Raw genomic sequence first — 19514 nt, forward strand, 5'->3', positions numbered from 1 at the left:
TGTGGTCTCTCTCTTAGGTGCCCCACATTCTAAAGCTTGCCCCAACGATTGAATGAAGGGGAATAGATCCAAAGGGAATTCACTTCTGTCAGCTCTTCCCCCTGCACAGTCTGAGGCTCGTATTTATTTCAGCAGGGTGCCTCTGTCTTGTAATGTGCCATGTACTGTTGTAGCATGAATACATACGCTGCAGCCCCTGGGGAGGCAGGGAATTAGCATCTCAGTAAGGCTCACACCATCTGGACACAGTGAATTCTAAGAGTGTTGGACTGGCTCTCTCATCAGATCCATGATTTTGATACACCTCCCCTGGCACAAAGCAACTCCTCCTACAAGAGTGTGGTATCATATCCAGCTGAGTCCAGATGACCAAAGCCCCTGTAGTTTGGAAGAATTCTAGTACCCTGGATGGAGCTGCCATTTCTGCTCCAGATTCTATCAGCCAGTCTCCCACATGGGCTATCACACATCCCTTCTTATCTGAGGCCGCCTTTGCTCATCACACTCAGCTTGGTGGAGCTGCAAGGTGCCGATGTTAGGATGACCATTGGTGCACAGAACCGGACATACAGTTCCCCAACTGTGATCGGTAAAACTCCTGCCCGGGGAGGGGATGTGGAGAAGAAATCTCCTTTAACAACTTTCTGGCTGTGGTCACGGAATTGAGTGTATTTCCTCTGGGAGTGACACTAATGGCTGGGGCTTTCCTGGTCTGTATTAAAAGTTCTGGTCTTTCCCCCTCTGGGAGAACAGGGACACTAAGTGGCTTAGACCCCTTTGGGCTCAAGCTCAGAGCTTTGCAGACCTGTCTTTGGTTCACTTCACTCATTTTACTGTGACTCTAGCTACTGGCTGTTTTATCTCCACCTTCTAGGAGGAAAAGTTAACTGAAGCAAAGAGCCTGCTGGGGGCTACACCTCCTATAGGAATTATACACGTTCTGTGACAGAAGGAGACAAAGCTACATGCCAGCCTGCTGCTTTTCTGGCAGAGAGTGAGTAGCAAGTATCTGTCCTGCCACCTGGAGGCTCTGGGGCTGTGCTCTGCATCCAGCCCACCTGTGGCTCCAGATCTGTCCCGCTCTGCACTCAGAGAGGAAGCCCAGGAGGCTTCTGAATGCCTTCTCCCCATAAGATGGGCCTGAAGGACTCAGCAGTGGAGAACTGCCTGCACATAGTTTACCCATCCCTCCTGCTGGGCCTCCATCTCAGCAGCCATGTTTTCCATGGCTCCTTCCTGAGGTGGATCTGCCTCCAGGGATGTGGCTGGGAGTGATGGAGCAAATGCTAGAGACAAGAGGGGAGCAGATGGCACCAAATATTGTTCTGCGACTGCTGGTGGCTCTGTCTGAGTGGCAGGGCAGGAGCAGGAACCCTTCTCTCTAGTGGCAGCAACTACAACATCCCCTGTGGGCTTTGGTAGTGTCAAGCCTCCCACTGGAGTTGGACCAGGCTGTTCTGTGGGGCAGAATGAACTAGCCCTTCGAAGCTTAGGGGGCCCATTTCCAGAAGTGCTGAGTGCTCCTACAGCTCCTATTGACTAGTGGGAACAGTGAATGCTCAGCACCTCTGAAAACTAGACTTGCCCCTATCCACCTCCAACCTCAAGAGAGGGAACATCCACACACTGCATAGCACAGCCATCAGAAAGCAATACAACATTAGCGGCCATCTCCATTTCTTTGTTTTTATCTCTTGCAAATGCAGTCAGTCAACAAAGCTACACATTTTCCACACACCAGCATAATTTTAGAAAAAGGGGAAAAAATCATAAATCAAATAAAAAGCGATGATCTTAAGAGTGATCGCAACTAAAGGAAGAAAACAAATGTATACAAGACATCAGAGCTATGTACAGGACAGGTTTGAGGGGAAAAAATAAGCTGTCCCCCATCAGAGAGTTGAATTTTTATTATTTTTATTATTATTTTAAATAGTTTAAGCTACCTCAGCTGTTAAGCACAATCAAAGCAGAAAAAAACAACTGCTTAATTTTATTTAATATTTAATCAGAAAATGTTTATCTACAATAATTGACAGAACCCTCCCTCTCCTCCTCATCCTTCCCCCTAAAAATTATTGCAGCTTTTCCCCCCCGAACTGTTCTTTTTTTTGTCTTATTATTATTATTTTCCCCGATGTGATATACACATTGTGGCCTCTCTTGCTAGGAGGCTTTAAACACCAGCATAAAACATGGAAAAAATGATGGGTCAAAATACTCTCTGTTTTTCTTTAAAACTGACAAACTCACGATTGCTAGAAAAAGCTGATTGTACGCACAAGCGGGCTGGGGCAGAGGGGAGAAAAGGTGTTTGGGTTTTTTAAGCATGAATAAAAACAGCCTTTCTGATAGAAGTCCGGTGTCTTTCCCCACCTTCCCACTGGGCTGAGACACGAATCAGTGACAGATCCAGCTGAAACTGAGATGATCTTCCTCCTTCCGAAGCAGTCTCTTTCAACTCGCTTCTTCCTCCATCCCCTTCCCCACTTCCCCAAGAAACCTTCATCTGGAGTAAGATGCCAGCAACTGATTACAAAAATAGGAATCATCTGTAATTTTGGCTCAAGAAACCGACTGTCCTGCCTTGTCTATTTGCCAACATCCAACGCCTTTTACAAAAAACAAACAAAAAAACCCCGAAAGACAAAACAAACAAACAAAAAAACCGAAAGAAAAAAACCTTTTTGCTCCAAACACTAAGAGCTGAAGAATGGCTGCAGTTTGAGATATCAAAAATCTCAGAAAATATATATATATATATATATTTATATATCTCTGTATGTCTTATTATTTAAATTTCACATTCCTTTAAAAGAGGTTATTCAGTCAGTAGCTGCTGAAGGAGGCTCTTCTGCTGGGCCTGAGGGGTCTGAGGACCTGTCGTGCTTTTCTGCGAGCCCATTGGACCAGGCTGGTTCAGGTAAGGGTCTCCACCTACCAGATTCACTGTACACTGCACGTCAGCAAACACCTGAACCTGTTGTACCTGCTGGGACACAAAAGACAAGAGAGATTTTTAGAGGAAAAAAGGAACAGGCCCCTTGGCTTATGGACTGGGTACTACGTGAAGTGGAAACTCACTAGAGAATTCCTCTAGTCTGTAGTCACCACAGAGAAGAACTCTTCTGTCTTCTTTTCCTATAAAAAGAAAACTACTGCACTCATTTGGATCAGAGCTCTGAAAGATTCACATGTTTTAATTTAAAAAAAAAAAATTGGCATTCCCATGTCTCCAGCTGCCGGCCAGCCATCATCTGTGCTGAGAGCCATCTTGTCTGTGATACCTGCTCTGAGGGGAGCACAGTATCAAAGGCTGGAAACCAATCTCCTCCTGTTTTAATATTGCTGAAGCCCCTTCAATTGCAGCCCAATAGACAAAAGGCACACGGTAGAATGCCTATGCTAGGCTGCTGAATAGGGTACATCATGGCATCCCACTCGCTGCAAGGGAATATCAAAGGGACAATACCAAGATAGAGTTAGTTCCAAAATTGAACTGTCACAGAACCTAGAGGTAGGACACATTTTCCTTCTTTATTTATTCCAATAAAAATAGGATTTGTTTTGTTTGGGTGTTAACATTTCCCTACAGTCTTTGCAAATCAAACACTGCACTATCTTGCTAATGCACAAGAGCCACAAAGTGAAAAACTGATCAGGAAATTAAAAGCTTGAAATTGATTAGTTGATTTTCATGGTCCAAACTGAGCAAAATGAAAGAAGTGATGACAGGTACAATTGATTTGTGATACTTAATGGGTTATTAATAAAACACAAGGAGGCACACACACAACTTTTATTTTGTTTTAAATATGTATTTATTACCCATTTTGAAAATGGTAACCAGCCCAGGGGCAAAAATCTTCACCCACGCTTTTTAAGGATAATGCTACTGAAAAATGTATACTGTTTGATACTTTTTTATAAGCCCATGAAAAGCCCAAAATTCCTTGCCCTGGGCAAGCAGAATTTTGCAAGACTGACTACACACAAAAGCAGCATGAGGTGCAGTTAGACTTCAGCAGCAAACGGGGGAAACAAAGAGAACTTCATATTGAAGCAGAACACGTCATCTCTAAACAAACTGGTAGAATGCTGGTTCTTTCCAGACTGCTCGACAGATGCATGCTCTGTGCTGAAACTGGCAGTACTGCAAGGCAGAATGACAATACTTGGCCCAAGATACTCAAAAGTTGCTCGTTATTTTGGATTTCCAACTTGACACCTTAAAAGGGCCTGATTTGCAGAAAGTGCTGAGCCCCTTTCTCTGAACAGAACAAATGGTTCAACTGTAATCAAGCTCAGACAACTCCCAGGGCGGCACTGAGCACACGCTGATACATTACCAAGGGGCTCGTGATCAACACATTGTGTCACAGAGACAAGGATTCTGACTGCAAATGTTCCCATAGTTCTACAGAAGCAGAAACGTCTCTCGTTTGTCATGGTACCTGGGGCCAGCCTCAGAGCCGATACGGATTTTAGCGACTCCTGTCTCTCCAATGTCCAGTTACTTTTCCAGCTCAGCTCACTGCATTGACTGTGCTCCCCACACTGCTGGGGACACTTACCCTTCCTGCCAGAGCAACAAGCTTTGATCCATACAGGCTTAAATCAGAGTAGGAGAATAAAGCAAGATTTCTGAGGCAGGTGGTTGTCATCGAATGCAGATTCTAGCTCTACACTACACAGAAAATAGAAGGCCCTACTGGGCTGAGCCCTGCAATTTATTCTCTGCCACTGCAGAAACCTTCCCTGATGGCAAATCCGCTGATAAAATAGGTGCAAGAAGTTTACAGTGACTGAGGTAACCAAGCCAGACATGTCAAACGTCTCCTCTCTGTACCTCAGATGGGTCTGTGCTTAGGAGTTTCTTACTGACCTGCGCCCCATCTGCTTCTGTTTTCAAAAGGTCAGTGGAGGAAAGCTGGTTGCAGTAAAGGCCGGTGGGTCTCAGCGCTGGGTCATTTACCTGTCAAAGCAAGGTCAAGGCTCAGTGATGGTTCACCTGCTTTCTCTCCCCAGTGCCCCATCCTCCAGCCCCAACTCTGCACCAAGTGAGGGATCCCAGGAGAGCGCTAGCACTGGGCTCTGTATGTGGAGCCTACATGCTGGCATTCTCTACGTGACAGGCTGGAATGGCCTCAGGGAAATAGCTGAGTGGGACATTGTTGGACTAAGCTTGTTTATTACAGTGTTCTATTGCTTTGCCTCACAAAAGGTGAACGACAGAATTTCTGAGCCAAGGAGAGGTTTAGAAATGCTGGGCTCCTTTTCCCCATCACTACTTCCCCGATCTTTTCCCACCACCTCCTCCCCAAGCTACAGCTTCTGCCATTTTAACCTTCTAGGAGTGCAGGGAGCACAGTTCATTCTCCTCTCCCAGCTTTAACCATGCTGTGGACATCCTGGTGAGAGACGCATGGATCCCAGGGCAGGGCTGCAGACCTGGTTCTGGTGCTGACAGAGCGTGAGCAGCACTCCTGACTCGCAGGACTCCCCTGCTGCAAGTTGTCAGTGAATGTTTTAATTAAAGCAATACAACCAAGTGGATGGCTGGGGCCCCCTGAGTTCATAGACTCCTAGACTTTAAGGTCAGAAGGGACCATTATAATCGTCTAGTCTGACCTCCTGCACAACCAGGCCACAGAATCTCACCCACTCACTCCTGTAACAAACCCCTAATCTATGTCTGAATTACTGAAGTCCTCAATCGTGGTTTGAAGACCTTCAAGCTGCAGAGAATCCACCAGCAAGTGACCACTGCCCACCCTGCAGAGGAAGGCGAAAAACCTTCCATCAAGCCCAGCCTCTCAGTGCCCCGCTGTACAAGATGGCTCACTCCATTTGCTGAAGCAGAATGAAGCCATGGAGGGGCTGCAATGCTTGTCTGCTTCACTGATCACACGCTGGACTAAGATTATCCAAGTTCCTTCTGAAGAGAGCTCCCTTGTGCCCACCACTTGGGCTGCTGGTGGTTTCCTACAGCATTTTATCTACAGGGAGCATGAAACTCCAGTGAACTGACAGGAGGGGCAGAACGGCTCAGCCTCCGTATTGCTTCACAGACTGACGCGTCAGATGACACCAGGACTAATCCTGTGCTAGCCAGGACACGATGACCTAAGTCTGGCCTACGAAGCAGGGCCTGAGTCAGTGCGTCTTCAAACCAAGCTCCCTCGGTTCCCAGCTCATTCTACAGCAAATGCACAATTAGGGCTGGTTTCCAGACTGTTCAATGCAGCCATAACGAGCAGTTCAGAAAGCCCCCGTGACTGAATCCCTTCCGAACAGGCTGGGAGAGGTCAGCTGTTGGAGGCATGGCTCAGAGCAGCTTTAAGTGCAGACAGACAAATGCTCCCAGATGAAAATAATTAGAGGCGATGCTGCCAAGAGCAATACAGCACAGATCCCTCTTGTCACGCAAACGGATCTCAAAGATGCTTTACTACATTCTTGAGTCACAAACCCAAACAGCTAAAGCCCCTTCTGGACCTGCAAGATTTCAGGTCTGGCCCTGGAAACAGAGAGAAGAATCTCCCTCAGACCAAATGGTTACTAAAGAGGCCTATTACTCGCCACAAAGCAGCACTGGACAAGACTGTGCTTCGCCTTTGGTGCAGGCATGAGGGCACGTGCAAGCAGCTTCCCTTGCCATTTGCACGCCCCCCACCACAATAGCAGTGTGGGCGGGGACTGCTCACTCCTTGGTCTTCGATCGAGCAAGTTACTTGGAAAGAGCTGGGGAGGAGAAGGAGCCACTACTTGGCCCTGGTGAGGCCTCATCTGGAGTACAGCATCCATTTCTGGGTACCATTTTTTAAGAAAGATATGGATAAACTGGAGTGAATCCAGAGGAGAGCAACACAAATGATCAAAGGTTTGGAAAACCTGGCCTATGAGGAAAGGTTACAAAAACTGGGCCTGTTTAGTCTTGAGAAAAGAAGCCTGAGGAGGGGACATAAGTGTCTTCAAATACATGAACAGCTGTTATAAAGACGAAGGGAATCAATTGTTCTCCATGGCCACTGACGGTAGGATAAGTAGTAATGAGCTTAATCTGCAGCAAGAGAAATCTAGGTTAAATATTAGGAAAAGCTCTGGAACGGGCTTCCAAGGGCGACTGTGGAATCCCCATCACTGGAGGATTTTAAGAACAGGCGGAGCAAACACTTGTCAGGGATGGTTTAGAGTTACTTGGTCCTGCCACAGCTCAGGGGGCTGGACAAGATGACTTCTTGAGGTCCCTTTCAACACTATGTTTCTATGATTCTAGAACGCCTCCCACCACTAGAGGAAGCAATCTGCACCATCCTTACAGGCGATGCAAAGTGAGCAGCTGCATACACAAAACATCCTGAAAGAGACTGTACCTCTGGAGGCAGAATCTCTCCCAGTGCCCCCTCGGTGCTGGTGCAGCTCCACACTGCTTTCTAGCAAGACTCAATGCAAACTACACCTCCTAGCCCTCAGCGTGCACAGGTGGGTAGTGAATCAGCTTGTTCTCCACCACCTGCACTACTCTGCACAGACACTGAAGGGATGGTCTCCTGAAACGAGTTCCTAGGGGCATGAGTGCTATAGCTAACTGCCGTCATTTCGGAGTGTAACAACAGGAGATCCGTATCTGCCTGGCTCCAGGAGAGTGCATGTGCGCATGGATCTGCCTGTGTTTCCTTTTATACCATCATCCTCTGTGACTGAAGGTTGTTGCAGAAGCTGGCTATAGAGGAAAGGGGTAGGAGTCAGCCCTGGTGTAACCAGGGGTCATGCTACTGACTTCCGTGCGAGTGGTGCCAACTGGCCCTGGAGCTGAACTTGATCCAAAGGCTCTAGAAAGAACGGTGAGTTTCCATGGTACTGAACTGGTTATTACACTAGTTACTTACTGGTTATTAACAGTAGGGATCCTGCTTTAGAAAAAGATACTTAACAAGGATTTGGTGACTTCTAGAAGACAAGATCCAAAGCCAGCCCACTGGCCTCGTACCTCACCCAAGCAGACATACTGGATCTGAAGAAGCCATCACATTACACTCAGACATTTTGGCTGGGCGTTTTACCAATCCAGACCCACGCCCTGGGGACTTCCTGGGGGTGTCTAAATATGAAAAAATCTGCCTCATCTTCCCATGAAATGTCAAGTTCTCCTTAATAAGCGAGAAGGAATCCTCAGGGCACACTCAGGGGCAACAGGAGGCATTAGCAGCTGGGAACTCGCAGTGCAGCCACCGCTATCTTTGCAGAGTTGAATGCATACCCGTCCGCTCCTGGTGAGCTGATGTACCTATCTCATAATTTGACTAATCTGGTGCCTGTTGCACAAGGCTTCAAAACACAGCTAAGCTTACAACTGTGGGTGCCAGTGAAGCGAGAGAGGCCTCTGCCTGCTTCCCTCCAGCCCTTTGCTCCAGTGTCACACAGCTAACTGTACTATGGGGAACGGGCCCCTGCCTCTCAAGCACAGGAAGGAGATAACCTAAAGGTAAATATCCCAGAGAAAAGGGAGATCACCAGGGACATTTTTTAAGTCTTCACAAAAGCACCAGATGACTCCTGAGCCAGGATTTCCAGGCCCCCAGCATGCTAGACAATAGGCAGCAGAGGTAGGGGTGTGCATGATGCAGAGTGCTGAGGAGTTACAGCAACAAGCATCTGGTATACAAAACCCTGGAACACAAAGCTTAAACGCAATAAATCCATTAGCTCCTTGGCTCAGGGAGTCAGGCAACTCCCAGAGAGAGCACCACAAAGCTAGTGTGGGACACATGCGCCTCACCAACGGAGAGAGCTGAGGGATAGCTCAGTGGTTTGAGCATTGGCCTGCTAAACCCAGGGTTGTGGGTTCAGTCCTTGAGGGGGCCACTTAGGGATCTGGGGCAAAATCAGTACTTGGTCCTGTTAGTGAAGGCAGGGGGCTGGACGTGATGACCTTCCAGTTCTATGAGATAGGTATATCTCCATAAACAAGGGCAGAGACCTGTTAAGGGACCCCCCAGTGAAACTGGCTGATGGTCAGTGGAGTGACATTATCACTGTTGGTGCTCATGGAGTGCCCAGTGAACGAGGACGCTGCCACACTGACCTGCTCGGAGCACATGGAGTTCATCCCGGGCATTTGCAGTGAGCTCATCTGCATTTGTCCAGTCATTGGATTCATGTTCTGGACGTTCGTGTTTCCTCCAGCCATGGATACGGTGATGCTCATGTTGTTGTACATTCCCTGCTGCGCAGGCGTGGGCTGGTTCTGCCCAGCTTGGCTGAATACACTGTTAACCCAGATGAAAAAATAAAGAGGGATTACACAGAGTCAGGAGGCCAGGGCTCGGTTTCAAGTTGTAACATGGAGAGTGACTCCAGCAACAGGCATCCTTGCAGAAAGGGAACCACAGAGATGTCTGTAACAGAGAAGGAAGGGAAGGGGTGGGGGGTAATGGATCTGGAGTGATAAAGGCTTTTTTTAAAATAGCTGATGCAATGTTTGCAGCAGACAGATCTCTGTGGCTTATTTTCTCCTGGGGAGGAATTTCATGACTTCCTGCTTCTATCTACTGAAGAAAATACCACCCTTCTGAAAATGTCCTACAGAATTTAACAGAGTGACCCTTTCCCCAAGAATGTTTAAACCAACCTACAGAATTTGATAGCAGGGATAACCTTAAACTTCGTAAGCTGCTTTAAAAGTTCTCTAAAAAGGATCTCATTGTCTTAAGAGCAGTGTCTATAAAATCTCACTTAGTTTCTAAAGAACCTCATTGCTTCCTTCCCTTTAAATCCTACAAGTAAAAGGGCCAAATTCTGCTCTCAGAGGTGTGTGATGAAGTCGCTGGGAGTTGCAAGTACTCTCCTGAAAATGGAACCCTAAAAATACAGCTGTACATTTACAAAAGTCAAAATGGAAAGTCACAGCAGCTCAGGTTTGGCCCACCTGCCCCTCCCTCATGGCCAAACCGGAGTGGCACTGCAACCCTGTGCACCAGGTCACACCACCACTCGCTTGAATGTGTCCCAGAGGAGTGGCCAGGCCAAACCTAAGTGGCACTGTGACCACGTGCCACGTTGTGATGTTCGGAGTGGGGAGCCAGGACAGGAGCTGCTGCTGGCGGGTGAGTGTGGGGCAGGCTCACCCCAGCTCCACACTGGGGTGGGAGAAGTCTATAGTTGCCTAGGGCCCCACAACCCACTGGTGGGTCAGGACTGACCATTTGAGAAACACTTCTATATAGCATTTACACATAGAGCTCCAGGAAAATCTGTCAGCAGAAAGGGAGGAAGGAAATGGTATGGTGCCTGGGCTGGACCTTCATCCAGAGCATTATGGACCTGACTCAAGTCAGCGGGAGGCTCTCCATTGACTTCAGTGCGTGTTAGATCAGATCGTGTCTTTCTACACCAATCCTCAGCTGTATAGTCTGTGGAAGATCCAAGAGGCAGCTCAGCTCACAAGAGGAGAGAGAATACAGTAATAAAATGCCCTGCTCTGGTTTGCTAACAGCCATAATCTGTATTGCTTTGCAGCACTCCAACAGATGGCCTCCGAGATTGATGAAATGCCCAAGTGCGGCTGAGCACCTTAATCAATCTGGGCAGCCGTTTATTGCTTCATATATAACAAAGAGATTGAGATTATCCCCTAATTGGAGCAACTGCACTGGAGCCGTTCTGCACTGTATCAGCCTGAAACCAAATCAGTGAAGCGATTCTTCTGTCTCGGCCAAATTACTGAGCAAACGAAACGAGAAGACAGGCGTGTTTGGAATTCATGGTGAAGAACACAAAAATCATCCGTGACCTTCTAGTTCCATGGACTCCCACGGTACATCTGGGTTCCGTCTGCCAAATCGCTCTAACCTCTCACCAAAACACACTTCTCACCCAACACCCACAAAAATCAGCCAACAAGTAGAGCTGTCAACCAACCATTGTCCCTCCAAATCTTTTTCTGACAGGTTAAAGAGCCCTTTCGCATCAGGCACTTCCTGTGCGGTACTGTATTTACAGACTGGGATTAAGCTGCCTTTTCTCTTCCTCTTCAACCAGCTGAACAGATTGAGCTCCTTCAGTCTCATTGCAGGGCAAGTTTTCCAGCCCTCATATCATTTGTATGGCTCTTCTCTGAGCTCTCTTCAATTTTTCAGCCTCCTTTTTAATTTAGGGACAGCAGAAGTGGGGACAGTGTTCCAGCAGAGATCTCCCCGGTTCTATCCTGAGGTCACATCCCCTCTAATCCTTCTCAGTATTCCCTGTGAATTGTACCCGAGTCTCACTCCCTCTCTACTGCTCGTCTTGTTGGGTCAGGTCTGAGATTTAGATTGTTGCTCTCTGGAGCAGAGACCACGTCTTCTAACATCTTGCGCTGCTGTAAAATAATAAACAGCAGCAATATTAATAATACATTTGTAATAGAATCCTGGGTCTGGGGTGCACAGGCCCATCCCATTACAGTCCTTGGGCCCTTTAAGAGCAGCACATTCTGGGAAATGCAGTTCCACAGGACAGACTGAGACCCCAGAGACCATATGGCCAGGGAACTGTCTAAGGGACAGCCTGAGCTCCGGAGAAGGGAGATGAGGGCTGAAGGGCTGCTGAGAGTGTTTTGAGTTGCCTGCTCTGTTTCGGAATAAAGCGAGCCCTGAAATAACGGACATGAAGTGATTTCTTGGAGTTTGTGTGTTCCCTGGGATGCATAAACAGGGCAATCTTGAGATGGAGCAGAGAGGTTATTTTACCTCTGTACGTGGCCCTAGTGCAATTGCTGCTGGAATATGGTGTCAAGAAGGATGTTGATAAATTGGAGAGGGGTCAGAGAAGAGCAATGAGGATGATTAAAGGGTAGGAAAACCTGCCTTATAGAGACAGACTCAAGGAGCTCAATCTACTTAGCTTAATAAGCAAAGTTAAGGCGTGATGATCACAATCTATAAATATCTATATAGGGAACAAATATTTAAGAATGTTTTTTTCAATTTAACAGAGAAAGGTGTAACATAATCCAATGGCTGGAAGTTGAAACTAGACAAATAAAGCGTATTTTTTTAACAGTGAGTGTAATTAACCATTGGAGCAATCTACCAAGGGTTGTAGTGACAATTTTTAAATCTAGATGGGATGTTTTTCTAAAAGCTGTGCTCTAGGAATCACTGTGGGGAAGTTCTCTGTCATAAGAACGGCCGTACTAGGTCAGCCCAAAGGTCCATCCAGCCCAGTATCCTGTCTGCCGACAGTGGCCAATGCCAAGTGCCCCAGAGGGAATGAACCTAACAGGCAATGATCAAGCGATCTCTCTCCTGCCGTCCATCTCCACAATCTGACAAACAGAGGCTAGGGACACCATTCCTTACCCATCCTGGCTAATGGCCATTTATGGTCTTAACCACCATGAATTTATCTAGTTCTCTTTTAAACGCTGTTATAGTCCTAGCCTTCACAACCTCCTCAGGCAAGGAGTTCCACAAGTTGACTGTGCGCTGTGTGAAGAAGAACTTCCTTTTATTTGTGTTATGAGAAGTGCCAAGTGTCCAGTTTGTATGAGGTGCTGTAACTATTGAAGTCTTTGGTGGGAGAGGCAAGACTGATAGGAGCTTGAGGCACTGTGTTTCCTGAAGGCAATGGAGGGAGATGGATGATACCTTCCTCCCCCATCACCACACCGATGCACCCCACCCCCCACCATGGATACTTAGCTCTTTTATGTAACACAGAGCATCATCGAGCTGCAGGACAGGCATTAGCTTATCCTACTGCATACTGTAAACAGGTCAGACCATACAAGAGAGATTCCTCTTGGTCTTCGCAGGTTTTTATGTTGCCTTTCTGATCAGAGTGTGTGTTATTCTAGACTCAGAACCAAGACAGGACATTCTGTAATTTACAGGCATTTCTAGGGGGCTTTTCACTGCAATAGCTGAAGTGCAACAGGAAAATAGGACAGAGAAGGGAAAAGCCCATGTTTAAACACTGTAGTGAAACAGTCATGTTCCCCATGTGTTTTATAGCACATCCTCCTCTTGCCTGTGTGATCAGAGATAAACTTGTTATAATCATCTTTTAGCCTAGTTATCCACCCAGGATTCATGGAGGGATTTCTGTCCACAGGGGCAAGAACACCACAATGCACATGGGCTACAACCACACTTCCAAAGCGTGTTTAGAAATGGTTATTTCTGTTGTTTAGATGTGGGAAAGAGGCTGTGGTTTGAGCATTGGCCTGCTAAACCCAGGGTTGTGAGTTCAATCCTTGAGGGGGCCATTTGGGGAACTGGGGCAAAAAATCTGTCTGGGGATTGGTCCTGCTTTGAGCAGGAGGTTGGACTAGATCTCCTGAGGTCCCTTCCAACCCTAATAATCTATGATTCTATGAAAAACTGGGGAGAGCTCCCTGCTTTTGGTTTGTTTTTTTACAAGGTAATTATACAGTTAAAGGTCATGGCTGGATGGATGTTCTACTGGGAACCCAACATGCTTCCCAGCAGGGTGAGTGGTTAGGGGATGGGCTGGTGTAGGACACTGGCTTAGTGCATGTGTGACCATGTCTCCCTCTAGTGTCTGGGCCCAGGGACCATCGCAACCTATTATGGACTCATAGCTAAAGGAGATCTGCTGTGGAAGAAGCCTGTGATTTTGGTGCTGAAGGTGCCAGGTTCAATCCCCTTGACGACTGTGATGTCAGTATCCATAGAGCTATGTTTTGTTACCCTGGGTTCCCTGCTTCCAGACCAGTTAGGGGCAGGAGCGCAGACCTCAGCAGTTATTGCTCCTACCATCTGCGTGCACATTACTCTGACCTGAGCTTGGACTTACTTATTATTCCCCATTGTTCCTTGCTGCCAAGTCTTCATGTCTGGGGACTGGTATCCAGGGGTCGGCGGAGCTGACTGGAGCATGAGGCTCTGCGAAGGAGGAATCTGCGGCGACATCAGAGGGCTGCTGGGGCTGAGTGATGGAGTGAATGCAGGCTCGCTTTGCTGACCCATGCCTGGGAACAACACATAGATGGCTTTACTGCAAACTGTGCAGACGACCATGCCATTACTTAATAAGCTTGTTCTTAATCCCTCGGGACCCGAGTCTGCCAGCTTTACTCACGCAGAGTATTACCTTACTCTGCCAGTAGTGTCCTGTGAGGACTTCCCCTTTTTTTGGTTATTTGTATTACCCGAATACAGCATTTTGTAGCCAAATGGTGGGGGGAACCCAGAAGTTGCTTGCCATAAAGAGAGGGGTATTATTCCAGAGAACAGCTGCCTGGAGAAGGAGCTGAAGTAACTGTACTGGAGAACAAGACAATGTCATTGTTGACTTGGCAGGACAATTTTAGTTGGTTTCCAAAGCCGCGATAGCTGTGGGGTAATTGTCTCTATTGATTAATTATAGAACCCAGATCTATCTTGCCAGATTCAAACTGAATTCTTTTTACATTATGGAAAAGTGCTGCTTAAGTGTAAAAACATGTGGAGCAGGTGCAGTACAAAGATGTCCATCTGCAGCCAATTCTGGACAAACTCACTGATTTAATCTGAGCCACCCACATAATCTGTACACAGGAAATAACCTCCATCTGCAGCTGATTTCCGATACCTCATCAGAGCATGCACAAGGATTTGGCCTTTTTCAGACATTTAGCTTCTGAATGTAAATTTCAAGTAATTTAATTAAAATGGCCACTCTGAATTTCCCTCTCTTTTTAAAAGGGAAATACAATTATTTACTTAAATGGTATCAACTTCTAGAGATCTCTACATTGTCTGAGGGGTGCATTTGGAACATGGAGCCTGAAGAATGGGGTGCCTTCCCAGAACTTGCAATACGTGCAGTGAGATCATCAAGTGAATGGCACTAATGGAATGCAAAGGCAGCACGGTCTAGTGGACACACAGCTGGACTGGCAGTCAGAAGAACTGGGCTGCAAACCTTGGGCAAGTCACGGCCTCGCTCTGTGCCTCAGCTTCCCCATACATAAATTGGGGATAATGATTCCTACCCACCTTTGTAAAGCTCTTGGAGATCAGCAAATGAAAAGCACCGTGTAATTATGGCCTGATCTGGATTTCCTCCACTCGGGGCTAAGGGGTACACATTGAAGTCATTACGTCGGTCATGCAGTATATTTATTTACTTGCATCGTTTGTTGCCCCCGCTCATACCTCCACATACTTAAAGCATCACCTGATGAAGCAGACACTGAATGCAGACTCCACTTTAAGGGCACAGCCAAAGACGTACCTGACCCCGAGTACTGGAAGATGTTCTGCTGCATGGGAGGGGTCATCCCAGCACCAAACTGCCCTCCAACGTTCCCCATCATCCCTCTGTTCACCATGCTGTTGCGACTGGCCAGTGCTGCCTCAGGGTTCGATGCCAGCTGCGAAAAGGGGCTGGTGGAGGTGGGAGGGTTTCCTGGATTTGTACCGTAGTTGGGGGGATAGGGGAACTGCTGTGGGGGTGCCTGGGGGAGGCGAGCTGCCCCCATCTGCACTGGGAGTCCAGCCGAGGGAGGAAGGTTGTTCCCGAAGCTCTGCTGTCTCATTAATATGGCTCGCTGCTGCATTAGCTGCCTCTGCCGGTGCTGCTGGCTGTACAGCTCTCGCTGGCGCTGGGCCAGCATCTGTGCATTCAGAGGTGGCTGCAGAGGAGGAGGTAAATGTGAACGTTACAATAACTCTGCCCCTGCCAGGGTAACCGTACCATCCGGGGGACGGACAAATGCCCTTTCCAGCGGCCTGTGATGTCAATCATCATTTTGCAAAGAAAGCTAAAAGTCCCGAAGAGCAATTGGGGAAGCTCTGTAAATCTGCCAGTTAGGGCAGATCAAAGGCAGAGTAGATTGGAAATATTAAAGAGCTGCCTCTGTACATGCTCATTCCTGTAACTGAATGGAAAATCTCACATGCTCACCCCATAAAAGCTTGAAAGACCCTGGAGAGTTGGGATTTGAAACACATGTTATTAGCCTGGCTATGAACAGGAAACCTTTGCAAGGGGCTCCCCATCTGCAGGGGCAGCTACTGGCAAAAATTTCCACTTTTTGTCATTTCATGCAGCTGCTAACGAGAAAAACTCCTGTCCAAAAAAGACCATTTGTTTTGCTTCAGATCCCGCCCTGCTACCACAACCTTGCCTTTAACAACAGTTGTTGCTGGACTGTCTCAGCACAATCACTCACTTCATACCGCTCCCTGCACACTGAGCAATCTCCCTCTTCCCGCCATCCCAATCTCCCCCTCCAGACTCCCTTTTTTCGTGCCTGCGCCCCCCGCCCCCGCCACCTGTCCCTGCTTAGTTGGCATCATAATCCTATCTTGCTCGTATCGCCGTATAATCATTACAAATGACATTTTAAAAGTCCGTGGTACTCAGGGGTGAAACGGGGGAAAGAAAGGTGGTGGCTTTCTTCCAAGCTCTGCCAACGTGAGTCACCACACTGGAGCACCCTTCACTGTGGAGTCTGTCAGCATCTGTGGAACCAGAACCTGGGACAATGGAGGTTCTGGGCTCCCAAAGCTTCAACCCCACCGGGAGCTCAGGCCAGGTTTCTGTTGGGGGACTCTGTGACGCTAGACACTGCAGGAAGGAGCATTCAGCGGAGCCTGGGTGGCAGCCCTGCAGCTCACTGATTGGCCCACACCAGTATAAGCGCCGGGAAGCCATTACAGGGAGCTGTCTGCGCCAGGACACAGACTGCCTGCTTGCTTCCGCGCTAGACCTGCCTTATTGTGAACCTGAGACTCTGGTGCCTGTCCCCAGTTCCTTCCCAGCTCTGCTACTTGGCTCTTTTCTGTAACCTGGTGCCTGACTCAGACTTCCTGGTATCCTGACCCAGCTCGACCCTGCCTCCACTGCACGTCTCCTGATGGCAACCAGTGCCCACCGGCCGCCCACGGCCCGGCCCAGACAGTCTGCAGTTGTTCAGTAGCATCGTGTTTGCTCTCTGGACTGTACCAGCTCAAAGTGCTGGGCTTTCATGTCAAGCCCTGTCCCCTCTCTTTGTCTGAGTTTTCTCTGTTTAGGAGTTTTCAGCACTCCTGGGCAGGACCTGTCTTCCCACCTGCCTGTGAAGCGCTCATGCACGTTACATTGATCTGCGGTAATCGAAGCAACTGTTGCCATGGGCCATTTCCCTTAGCCTACTTTACAAAAAGTGCACACGTAGTGAGCCAGGCAGTGTGGCCTAGTGGAGAGGGCACTGGAAACCAGGAGACTTGGGCTCAACTGCCTGCTCTATGACATTGGGCAAGGCCCCTCACCTTTCGACGTCTCCGATTCCTACCTCCTCTGTCGGTCTTATCTATTTAGAGTGTAAGCTCTCTACAGCAGGGCTGTGTGTTTCTCTGTGAGTGTACAGCTCCTGGCATGACAGCGTCTCTTGCCACCATCACAATAATGATAGCAGTGAGAAATGGGACTACTCCATTGCAGAGCACTGCAGAGCCTGCTATTTTCAAACATTCATAACTTGTTCAAATCAAACCCCATTTTCACAGAGACTAGAAGGCGCTTCTTGTCAGTTGAGGGCTAATTCTCTAACCCAGCTATTTTGACTGTAGGGCTGTTCAAAACCATCTCTTTCAAGAATTTTCTATAAACTATGGGTTTGTTTCCCAAACGGCTGAACCAGATTTGCTCAAAGTTAATAAAATATCACAGTGGAAAATTTCAGCCCAGAAGAGAAAGTCTGAGAAAGTTAGCAGCAGCTGAAGACAAAGCATTGCAATGGAAACTGTTACATAGTTTTGTCTGCAGCTATGGTGCCTGAGAGAATATCAGAGATGTCCAAAACTCATCAAAACAGTTTGGAGTCTTCACAGAGACGTTGGAATCAGTAATGGTTTGGGGGTGGCAAGGCAACACCAATAAAAACCCACCGTATGGAACAAAGTTACCAGAATATGGCTACACCTTCCACCTTCTTTTCCCCTTATATTGAGCAGATATTTGATCCCACTTTACTGAAAGTGGATAGAACTCCTGGACCTGGGGCTTTGCAGGGTCATTACACAAGATTCACTAAAGATTCAAGTATAAGAGAATGTCATCCGTTACAAAGGGACCCTTCTCAAGGAAGTCCAAGCCAGCACCACTCGTCTCTAAGCCGCAATAGAGAATTTTCAGGTGGAAATGCTGTACAGAGGCGGAAGATAATATCCACAGTCAGCTACACAGAAAATTCATTTGGGGCTATATTCTACTACCCTTACTCACGTTGAGTAGTGCCTCACTCTGCAGTTATTCTCAATAGAATAGACTGAACTTATTGTGTTCACAGATCAGTGGTACAGGCCCTTAGTGATACAGTACTAATTTCCACTGGGCTGATATGGGTGCCAACATGTGGCTTCCAACCATTACCTGAGGCGTAATCTGAGGCTGCATGCCTGCCCTCATACTGATGCCGACTGGAGAATTTGCTGCAAACTGGTTCAGGATCGCCTGCCGATTTTGGTGTATCAGCTGGAGGAGGAGGAAATCAGAAAGATCTTACCGCTCTACACCTGTTTTGGACAGGTACAAAACATCTACAGACCCACCAACGGCAACTGGCTTCCCACAGCAGTTTTCTACCCTGCATTTTTCCTCCCTACATATCTGAGAAGCAGGTAATTCATTTAAAGGGACTCTTACTAGTTTCCCACAATCTCTTCTACCTGCAAAATGGCAACACAGCACTTTTCCATTAAGTCGATTTCCTTCACGTTATTCCTAGTACACATCCTTCTGCTGCTCTATTACAGAGGGGCATCCTAATGACAGAGCTTGCGGGATGGGCTGGCCCCACATAAGGAGAAGTGCTGCGCAAAACCCAGTGTGTGGCAGTTTACAGACTTGTAACCTGCAAGCACAGCTGGAGGGGAAGAGGCTGACTGCTAGGCAGCTCTAGCTGTGAGTTCTGGATTCCCCATAAAACCAAAGTGAATAGTTACCTGCTGCTGCCCTTGTAGCCGCTGCTGCAGCTGAAGTCTCAGCTGGTTGGGCGCTGTCGGTGGCCTGTTTAGAGTCTGCCGTGGCTGCATTCCCATGTTGGTGGGGAAAGCCCCTCGGGGCGGAGGTACCTGAACCGGCATGGGCCCGAAAGAAGGTTTCTGCCTGACCATGCCTTGGAAAGGGCTGGGGAGATTAGCAGTAGGAGAAGCAGAAGAATAAGGCTGGGGGTACAGGCCAGGCTTCTGATCCATTAGAAGAGACGGTGTCGCTTGCTGTGGCTGGAATCTGTCAGTCAGCACTTCCAGGCCACCTCCCTGTTTAAAAATGGGGACAAAAGTGAGACCTCTTCTTAGCTGACAAAAATCCCAGCAGAGTTTCTAACACACAAAGCAACTGCCATGTGTTCCACTTCCCAGAGAAGGTGGCAAAGCCCAACTCAAAGGGCCCAACCTTCACTTCTCAGGCTCCTCCAGCATAGGCAGAACGGACTGCTCCTAGGATTAACCCAACGGCTGGCCCTGGCATTCACTACACTGGTACAGCCAACCACACTCCAGCCCGCTTGAGTCTAGTCACTGGGAATGTTCCAAAAA

At 47.8% G+C, this 19514-nt stretch overlaps 1 protein-coding gene across 9 annotated transcripts in view; it reads right to left on the minus strand.

Annotated features, from left to right (window-relative positions):
* NCOA1 (nuclear receptor coactivator 1) overlaps positions 1-19514 on the minus strand; it is a 344103-nt gene continuing 324589 nt past the window's right edge. For 5 of the 9 annotated variants that reach the window (XM_030555146.1, XM_030555138.1, XM_030555140.1 and 2 more), the window contains 7 exons: positions 18921-19235; positions 18349-18450; positions 15226-15625; positions 13804-13978; positions 9089-9272; positions 4850-4975; positions 1-2989 (listed from right to left, as the gene is read on the minus strand). In XM_030555146.1, coding sequence (XP_030411006.1) covers positions 2822-2989; positions 4850-4975; positions 9089-9272; positions 13804-13978; positions 15226-15625; positions 18349-18450; positions 18921-19235 — 1470 coding nt within the window. In that variant the 3' untranslated portion in view covers positions 1-2821. Of the gene's footprint in view, positions 2993-3084; positions 3142-4849; positions 4976-9088; positions 9273-13803; positions 13979-15225; positions 15626-18348; positions 18451-18920; positions 19236-19514 lie in introns of all 9 variants that reach the window. The other 4 variants (XM_030555145.1, XM_030555144.1, XM_030555143.1 and 1 more) reach the window with 4 other exon arrangements.

Source organism: Gopherus evgoodei, chromosome 3, assembly GCF_007399415.2.
Source record: "Gopherus evgoodei ecotype Sinaloan lineage chromosome 3, rGopEvg1_v1.p, whole genome shotgun sequence".
NCBI lineage: Eukaryota > Metazoa > Chordata > Testudines > Testudinidae > Gopherus > Gopherus evgoodei.